This window comes from Nothobranchius furzeri, chromosome 7, assembly GCF_043380555.1.
Source record: "Nothobranchius furzeri strain GRZ-AD chromosome 7, NfurGRZ-RIMD1, whole genome shotgun sequence".
NCBI classification, from domain to species: Eukaryota; Metazoa; Chordata; class Actinopteri; order Cyprinodontiformes; family Nothobranchiidae; genus Nothobranchius; species Nothobranchius furzeri.
The window spans coordinates 16724670-16734765 of NC_091747.1; the positions used below are offsets into that span (position 1 = coordinate 16724670).

The 10096-nt window shown below is 40.0% G+C and overlaps 1 protein-coding gene and 1 long non-coding RNA gene across 2 annotated transcripts; one reads left to right on the plus strand and one right to left on the minus strand.

Moving 5' to 3' along the window:
- Nucleotides 1-1083: 1083 nt before the first annotated feature.
- Nucleotides 1084-3659, minus strand: LOC139070645 (coiled-coil domain-containing protein 106-like). Its single transcript, XM_070553295.1, has 3 exons — nt 3494-3659; nt 2577-2783; nt 1084-1840 (listed from the first exon to the last, which is right to left on the minus strand). The coding sequence occupies exons 1-3, from the start codon at nt 3555-3557 to the stop codon at nt 1518-1520; spliced, it is 594 nt and encodes a 197-aa protein (XP_070409396.1). The 5' UTR covers nt 3558-3659; the 3' UTR covers nt 1084-1517.
- A 1434-nt stretch (nt 3660-5093) lies between these two features.
- On the plus strand, nt 5094-7690 carry LOC139070646 (uncharacterized). Its single transcript, XR_011521132.1, has 3 exons — nt 5094-5257; nt 5700-6101; nt 6900-7690. It is a non-coding gene; the product is annotated as an uncharacterized lncRNA (long non-coding RNA).
- The last annotated feature ends 2406 nt before the right edge of the window (nt 7691-10096 follow it).

The following is a 10096-nucleotide window of genomic DNA, read 5'->3' on the forward strand; positions in this document are numbered from 1 at the left end:
GGCAAGATGCTCCTCGGGGCACGTCTTGCTTGGGCCTCTCTCCTGGAGGCGCTCAGTCAGACCCAGAGGAGACATGTGTCAAGACGCTCCTCGGGGCGCGTCTTGCTTGGGCCTCTCTCCTGGAGGCGCTCAGTCAGACCGAGTGCTGACATGTGGCAAGACGCTCCTCCGGGTGCGTCTTGCTTGGGCCTCTCTCCTGGAGGCGCTCAGTCAGACCCAGTGTTCACATGTGGCAAGACGCTCCTCGGGGCGCGTCTTGCTTGGGCCTCTCTCCTGGAGGCACTCAGTCAGACCCAGTGTTGACATGTGGCAAGACGCTCCTCGGGGCGCGTCTTGCTTGGGCCTCTCTCCTGGAGGCGCTAGGTCAGACCGAGTGCTGACATGTGGCAAGACGCTCCTCGGGGCGCATCTTGCTTGGGCTTCTCTCCTGGAGGCCCTCAGTCAGACCCAGTGTTGACATGTGGCAAGAAGCTCCTCGGGGCGCGTCTTATTTGGGCCTCTCTCCTGGAGGCCCTCAGTAAGACCCATTGGTACCACTTTACAATAAGGCTCCCTTATAAATGGCTAATAAATGGTTTATAAATGTCTTATTAATCAATCTATAATGCCTTATATATGACTAATAAACATTTATTATGCATTAATTAAGGGTGAAAAAGACACTAAACTTACTAGTTTCTTGCCAAATAGTGAACCAAATCTGTTGACTTATGTACTTTATCTAGACTTCATATATTAAACATTTCAAACTAAGAAACTACCTTTTAAGCACTATTAGCATTTGTAAACAAGGTTTTGGGCAACTAATAATGTACCTTATAACTGCATTATAAATACAATGATTAAAGGGAGGCTTATTGTAAAGTGTAAAATATGTCTTTATTCATTAATAGTTAATAAACATTTATAAATACAAACTGGAGCCTTATTGTAAAGTGTAAAACATGTCTTTATTTATTAATGATTAATAAACATTTATAAATACAAACTGGAGCCTTATTGTAAAGTGTAAAACATGTCTTTATTTATTAATGATTAATAAACATTTATAAATACAAACTAGAGCCTTATTGTAAAGTGTAAAATATGTCTTTATTTATTAATAGTTAATAAACATTTATAATTACAAAAGGGAGCCTTATTGTAAAGTATAAAACATATCAGTGTTTATTAATGACTCTTAAACATTTTTAAATGTAAAATGAAACTTTTTTAGTATGAAACTAGTTAACAATTATTTATAACCAGTAAACTTTTTGAAGACTAGGGGCCTTACTATGAAAAGTATAACAAGCTGCCTTATAACATTAGACAATACTCTATCTTAACATGTGCAGTTGTTTTGGTTACACTTAGGACAGACAAAACCTTCTAAACAAAAATGACAAGAAAAATCTTTGTTGCGTGGAAACTGAACACATAACTGAACAGATCGTTAAAAAATTACCAGTTTCACACACATCTGTTCTATAGCTAAATATGCTGAAACAGAACAAGTCAGATAACTGAGTAGGCTTTCAGACAGACTTGCCTCTTCGAATTGGAAGCAAAGATCCATCAGCCTTCATGCTTTCTATTTTGTTTTTCACTTCATCATTGCTTTGAATCTCTTCCTCACATCGCTTAGCAAAATGGAGTACCGTCTCTCCACTGGGCTTGTTGGAGATCAGCTCCTGGTAAACAAGAGGAGCTGCGATAGCGAGCTCAGCAACTGATGCCGTGGACACAACTGTGTTTCTGTCAATCCCATGCTTCTGAAAAGCTTTGGACAAGGTCTTCATCTTTGGAAATGTCTTGAGGAGGGACTTGTATCTCTGCACAATCTCACTTGGTGTTCGGACTGAGAATCAAATTAAAACAAAGAAAACTGTTAGAAACAAATGCTCATGGCACACAATACAATCTGTTACTATAATTTACACACACACATGCATATACGTGTGTGTGTGTGTGTGTGTGTATGCATTTCTAAAAATGCGCATCAGTCCAAACCTTATATTCAAATTTGGTGTCAAATACAATGTAGTTTGAAGAAAATGTTTAAATGGTAATTTTATCTCCAAAGAACATATCTTCTAGCCTGGCCTGCCAGACTAGACTTCTGCACAGAGAGTCTGGTAACTCACAGGCAGAGAGGCACATGAGGGGCGGGATTAGCCAGCTCAAAAATGACCAATCAAAAAAAAAAAAAAGTGGAAATGCCAACTGTACCATGTGACGCAGTAGTTTTTTTAGCTGTAGTAAAAAATGGAACCTGGTAATGGCGCAAACATCTTTCTTTAGAAGAAAGATTTTTAGCGGTTCTTGTTGTGGTTTCAAAGACATGTCCAAGTCATTTACAACAGAGGAAAGAGCCGCGGTGAACTCCGCTTCAGACATAATTGTTTATGAGAATTTGAGCTTCACTGTGTGTGTGACATACGCTGCTCAGTGATGATTGGTTTGGTTAGCATTTTCATTTGGGTGGGGTTATTTACATAGGAGAGTTACCAGACTCTTTCTCTGTGCAGAATTCAACAGAGGAGGAGTCTGGCAGGCCAGGCTACATATCTTCTGAATATAAGTATTTTGCTCACCACGCTGCCGGAACTTCTTTTCCTCCTTCTTGTATTTCTTGGCTTTTGAATGCTTGTTTTTGAATTTGCGCTTTTGCTTCTTTGGGGGTGAAGATGAGGATGAGGATGACCACTCAGATGATGCAGATGAAGATGTGGAAGATGAATCCAAGTTTTCAGAAGGATTGTTGATAAACGTATCATTTAATGGTTCGTCTTTAGGTTGCGCTGCAGAAAAAAATGGATGAATTTAGAATTTTTTTTAACACATATCAGGTAACACAGAGTGAAACAAACATGCAAAGTAGCTGCCAATTTCATTTCATTACACAATGGATGATTTTGTCAGCTTATGTGCTTTGACAGAATGAGAATGATGCACCCTTCTGAGTGAAATAATATACATGTGGCTGGGCAAATCTAATTTTTGTAGACTATAGAATAATAAAACAGTATAATGACTGAGTGTTGTTGTCCAATACAACATTAAATGTCAATAATTGGCAGTAATTACCTATTACCGTGGTGTTTAAAGGAGAAAAAGGGGAAAACTAAGTTGCTGGTACTAAGAGATAAAGTGGCACAACTACAAACCATATAAATGAACACTTTGATGTCGAAATGTGTATTTTAAATTAATTATTAAAGTATGTAAATGAAAATGTATTTATTCGTGAGAGCACAGACAACTGTAAGAAAACAGATAATAAACAGATAATAGGTAATGGCATAATACATGCCAATTAATTAATCAATAGGTTTAAACCCAATTAGAACAAGTTATTTTTAAGAGTTAACTGGCATAACACCAAAGAGTAACTATTTTTTTATCAACACAGTGACAATAAGGGATCTTCATGTATATTTATAAATTATCTGATTTTTATCACAATAATCTAAAATTAAACAATGTTTATGAAACTAGTTTAATGTCATACTTGACAGAGATGATAGCTGACTTCGGAGGAAATCCCTCTCTCCTTCCAGTTCTTCAATTCTCATCTTTTGCCACTCCAGCTTCTCCTTAAGAAAAGCAACTTCCTGTCTCTCCTTATTAAGAAGCACAGTTGCAGTAGGGGCAAGGCCAGAAGAAGTATCTAAAAAAAACAAAATTTAGACACACATTAACAACAGTAGCAGAATCTCTAATCTAAACTAGGCAAACTAAATGACAGCAGAAACAAAAATATCTACTTTAAATGGTAACAATACAAATGTAAAAAAAGTTCTGAGACAAACACCTGTTGTAGAGCAGACACTTCCAGAACAAAATAAATTATTCCTCCATGTTACCACACTGGGGTTATTCATAATGATATAAATGTATATACATTTACTAACTATTAAAAAATATAAAACTTTGTGAGGTTTCACTTTCGTAATAATTAATAGTACCAGAGATAGCTAGGCACTGTAGCAGCCAAATGGTTCATTGTTAGCATTAAAACATTCCTCACCATCACGTTTCTCTGCTGACAGCGTTGGTTTAGTGTTAACGTTATCCAGTCGCTGCTTTTTGTTTTTCTTTGAACGCGTGCTGACCGCAAGTGTCGCAGTGGAACAGGAATCTTTCTCTTCAGGTCCATCCATGGCGCTGCCGTAGCTAGCTAGCGTCAGTCCGTGTCGGTTTGACTGGTGGATCCACCTCAGCTCCGACGCACACCGATGGGAGGGACTTCCGTATTAAGATTCACTGTGATTGGATGTTTGCACTAAGCTCATCTCTGTATGGCTAATTTTCGTTTTATTCCCTTTGGCGCGACGATGGCTAGTTTTCATATGCAACCTAAAAATCCAGCGGGAAACGCTTCATAACTGAGTCCAATACACTATAAGAGGTGAGCAAATTGTTTTATTTTTTGTATGCAGGGTTTTTCTTTTAATTATAATTCACTTTTAAATATTACTTTAGCTGATGAAGAAAAATCATTTTTAAGAATGAAAATGTTTTGTGTAAATGTAGCATGTTTTGTATTAACTTAACTAAATATTCTTGTTCCTGTTGTGTTAGCCATTTTTACATTTTTCTTTGAAAATTATCAGCATTTACAAGTTCGCTTGCAGGGAAGAGTAGTCATAAATAATGATAATTAACATATTTATTAAAAACCCATTTATCTTTCTTTTTTTGGTCATTCTTAGTAAGTCAACATAATTATAAATTCAGGTTTTTATTTAGCAAGTGTTACTTCCTGTTGAGCTGTGTATTGTAAAAAGAAAAAAAAACAACACAAATAGATTGCAGAGGCAATACAGTTTGTAACTGTATGTGCTGTGTTTTTTAAGTAAGTAAAATAAACTGGAACTAGAAATGTTTATATCTTGATTTTTTTTTGTGTGTTGAATTTTTTGGTCAAATTAATGGTTTTACATTTTTCCTTGACTTTTCAAAGAATGCTTCAAGAATTATACAAAGACTTGATCTGTTGCTATATCAGTGACCTTTTTTTACCTATGACATTCTGAAGATACCAGTATTTCAATGTAATAATATAATTAAATAAATCTATAATTTTTCCTACTAGAATGCCTCTTGGGATGAAGTTGTGCACTCATACAGAGGGAAAACAAACTAAAAAGAAGACTCTGAGGCTGATTAAATGGCTGCAAAAGAAACACCTTCTAAAGAAGAAGCTGAGATGCCCTGTTTGCCACCATAAGATGAAAATGATATCTGTGGTGAAGAAAGACCAATTTATGTGGTATGAATGCATGATAATGTAGAACATTTAACATCACATTCTGATATTAAAGGCAGGGTACGTAAGTTGGAATTGTTAAAATAATTTTGACCATCTGACCTTGTTCTATGAGAAAAAGTGTGATCTTTCATATTTTATTTTTCTCCTAAGTCCCTCCCCTGGCTTTACAGCTAAACTAATAATTTCTGCAAGCCTACCACACTGGCTAATAGCACTGCATTTCAGATGTTCTCTCACTTGACTCGGCTTTCCCTGCATGTGCACGTTAGGAGGCGTGGCTTTCGGCTCATTCAGGAAGGTCGGGGATAGAGAAACAGCCCTTCAAATTTTAAAAGCAAGACACAGTGCTAACTTTATCTCAATATTTATTTATTTTTTAATATAATTTTGTGATAATGTTTATAGGTTCATTTATTTACCTCACTTTTTGGTTTGTTCTCAGGTGCTGCAAAAGAGCAAGTCATAGAAAAGTCTCCAGAACAATTAGAACTGGCTCCCTCTTTGAGAAATCAAAATCTTCTCTTTTCATTTGGATGAAGTTCATCTACAGGTAGCCTGTGTGTATGAATGTCAACAGGAATAGCAGTTAATAATAGGGCCTCAGTGAGTTTTGATTGGTTTTCATTTCTGTCGCAGATTTTCACAAGGGCTCAGGCTCAGGCAGATAGATATGATTGATGATGATGTGGCTGGCAGCTCCAAAACATTAAGTGCCATGGCAAAGCGTATTCGACAAGTCTGCATCAGTGCAATGGAAAGACACGGAGTAAATAAAGGGCACTGTCTTGGTGGTCACAAAGAATTTGTGGTTATGGATGAAAGCTGTCTCCGTCATCAGCGAAAGGTTGTAAACTCTCAGACCCCTTTGTTATTATCAGTCCAGATCTGAACATGTCCCCTAAACATATAAGTTTTAAGTTTTTACCATTACATTTAAGAATCAATATAGTAAAACTGTTACAACCAAACAAAAACAATCTGTTAATAAACATATTATTATATCAATTACTATGATGATTTGAATCACTTGAGTCAGAATTTAACAAAATTAAAGTTTGTAAAAGTAGTCAATTAATCCATAAAGGAAATGAATGACAGAAAACAGCTTTTTTATTCAACATCTTTGTCATGCTGTTAATAAAGTTAAAATACAATTTACTTTAATAACAGCAATACAATTAAAATGTTAAGATGCAAACTGCATTTAAGAATATACTTTGTAAATATTCTGTTTAACCTTAAAGAGCCAGTCACCCCTTACAAGAAGCGTACTTCACTCCCACTTCATGTTTGAAAAATGCAACAAATGCTGTTGCCTAGCAGACCGAGAGGGTGGAGCCACTAACAAATACACACACTCATGACATTGTGACATCATAATGTACCAGTTTACATCATAGCATACCTCTTAGCCAATAGCGGTGGCAGATTTAAATTCAAATGCAGTGCAGAGTTTTACCTGACAACGGCACAACACTGCCAGTTTCAGGCAGAAAATTTAAATTTTTACTAAAATGCACTAAAGTGCAAAACTATTGACTACACGTGTCTACAACACGATTAGACAAGCATTTATATAGTTTATCAGGAAAAAATAATTGATTTGGGGGTGACTTGCTCTTTAATCTTTTTTTATTTTCAGTATGCACGTGGACGCTTCGGAAATGCTTGGAAAAGAAAGAAATGGGTCTTTGGACTGATGGGAGTGAAAGACAAAAGGCGAAGGCTCGTGTTAAAACTTGTAGAGAAACGAACAAGGCGTCACCTTGTTCCTCTGATCAGACAGCATGTTAAGTCGGGTAGTGCCATTATCAGTGATGAGTGGAGAGCCTACAAGAATGTCTTGACAAACATGGGGTACAAACATTACACAGTAAATCACAGCAGGTGGTTTGTTGATCCTCACTCGGGCAGTCATACACAACATATTGAAAGAGCTTGGATGACAATTAAAGGACATATTCGCAGACTAAGAGGAAATCGTACAGAGATGTTGTTGGAGGAACATCTTAAAGTTCTCGAATGGTCATCTTGGCTTGGTTCAAAACATCCTGATGGACCACTGGGACGCTTATTCAAGGACATATGGAAATCATTCCCAGTTTAACCTGAATCTCTTCTACAACAGTTTTTTTTAGGGAGGGTGTATTTGGTGTGTTTGATGAGTTTGGATGTTAAATGTGCTACACTTACAATACATGACCATTTTTGACAGTAGTTAACATAGTTTGTACAAATATTTTAAGCATTTAGTGTAACTCTGAAGTTTAACAAATTTAAACATTTAAGACTAATTTTTGGTATTTATAAATGTTTATTAGTCATTAATAAATAAAGATATGTTTTATACTTTACAATAAGGCTCCAGTTTGTATTTATAAATGTTTATTAATCATTAATAAATAAAAACATGTTTTACACTTTACAATAAGGCTCCAGTTTGTATTTACATATGTTTATTAATCATTTATAAATAAAAACATGCTTTGCACTTTATAATAAGGCTCCCTTTTGTATTTATAAATGTTTATTAATCATTAATAAATAAAGACATGTTTTACACTTTACAATAAGGCTCCAGTTTGTATTTATAAATGTTTATTAATCATTAATAATCATTAATAAATAAAGACATGTTTTACACTTTATAAGAAGGCTCCAGTTTGTATTTATAAATGTTAATTAATCATTAATAAATAAAGACATGTTTTACACTTTACAATAGCGCTCCCTTTAATCATTGTAAGTATTTATAATGCAGTTATAAGGTACATTAATTATTTGCCCAAAACTGTGTTTACAAATGCTAATAGTGCTTAAAAGATAGGTTCTTAGTTTGAAATGTTTAATATATGAAGTCTAGATAAAGTACATAAGTCAACAGGTTTGGTTCACTATTTGGCAAAAAACTAGTAGGTTTAGTCTCTTTCTCACCCTTAATTAATGCATAATAAACATTAATTAGTCATATATAAGGCATTATAGATGGATTAATAATACATTTATAAACCATTTATTAGCCATTTATAAGGGAGCCTTAATGTAAAGTGGTACCGACCCATTGTTGACATGTGGCAAGACGCTCCTCGGGGCACGTCTTGCTTGGGCCTCTCTCCTGGAGGCGCTCAGTCAGACCGAGTAGTGACATGTGGCAAGACGCTCCTCGGGGCGTGTCTTGCTTGGACCTCTCTCCTGGAGGCGCTCAGTTAGACCGAGTAGTGACATGTGGCAAGACGCTCCTCGGGGCGGGTCTTGCTTGGGCCTCTCTCCTGGAGGCGCTCAGTCAGACCGAGTGCTGACATAAGGTTAGATGCTCCTCGCGGCGTGTCTTGCTGGGGCCTCTCTCCTGGAGGTGCTCAATCAGACCCAGTGGTGACACGTGGCAAGACGCTCCTCGGGGCGCGTCTTGCTTGGTCCTCTCTCCTGGAGGAGCTCAGTCAGACCCAGTGGTGACACGTGGCAAGACGCTCCTCGGGGCGTGTCTTGCTTGGGCCTCTCTGCTGGAGGCGCTCAGTCAGACCCAGTGTTGACATGTGGCAAGACACTCCTCGGGGCGCGTCTTGCTTGGGCCTCTCTCATGGAGGCCCTCTGTCAGATCCAGTGTTGACATGTGTCAAGACGCTCCTCGGGGCGAATCTTGCTTTGGCCTCTCTCCTGGAGGCGCTCAGTCAGACCGAGTGCTGACATGTGGCAAGAAGCTCCTCGGGGCGCGTCTTCCTTGGGCTTCTCTCCTGGAGTCCCTCAGTCAGACCCAGTGTTGACATGTGGCAAGACGCTCCTCGGGGCGCGTATTGCTTGGGCCTCTCTCCTGGATGCCCTCTGTCAGACCCAGTGTTGAAATGTGGCAAGACTCTCCTCGGGGCGCGTCTTGCTTGGGCTTCTCACATGGAGGCCCTCAGTCAGACCCAGTGTTAACATGTGTCAAGACGCTCCTCGGGGCGTGTCTTGCTTGGGCCTCTCTCCTGGAGCCGTTCAGTCAGACCCAGTGTTGACATGTGGCAAGACGCTCCTCTGGGCGCTTCTTGCTTGGGCTTCTCTCCTGGAGGCCCTCAGTCAGACCCATTGTTGACATGTGGCAAGACGCTCCTCGGGGCACGTCTTGCTTGGGCCTCTCTCCTGGAGGTGCTCAGTCAGACCGAGTAGTGACATGTGGCAAGACGCTCCTCGGGGCACGTCTTGCTTGGACCTCCCTCCTGGAGGCGCTCAGTCAGACCGAGTAGTGACATAAGGCAAGACGCTCCTCGGGGCGCGTCTTGCTGGGGCCTCTCTCCTGGAGGTGCTCAATCAGACCCAGTGGTGACACGTGGCAAGACGCTCCTCTGGGCGCGCCTTGCTTGGGCCTCTCTCCTGGAGGCGCTAAGTCAGACCCAGTGTTGACACGTGGCAAGACGCTCCTCGGGGCGCGTCTTGCTTTGGCCTCTCTCCTGGAGGCGCTCAGTCAGACACAGTGTTGACATGTGGCAAGATGCTCCTCGGGGCACGTCTTGCTTGGGCCTCTCTCCTGGAGGCGCTCAGTCAGACCCAGTGTTGACATGTGGCAAGACGCTCCTCGGGGCGCGTCTTGCTGGGGCTTCTCTCATGGAGGCACTCAGTCAGACCCAGTGTTGACATGTGGCAAGATGCTCCTCGGGGCACGTCTTGCTTGGGCCTCTCTCCTGGAGGCGCTCAGTCAGACCCAGAGGAGACATGTGTCAAGACGCTCCTCGGGGCGCGTCTTGCTTGGGCCTCTCTCCTGGAGGCGCTCAGTCAGACCGAGTGCTGACATGTGGCAAGACGCTCCTCCGGGTGCGTCTTGCTTGGGCCTCTCTCCTGGAGGCGCTCAGTCAGACCCAGTGTTCA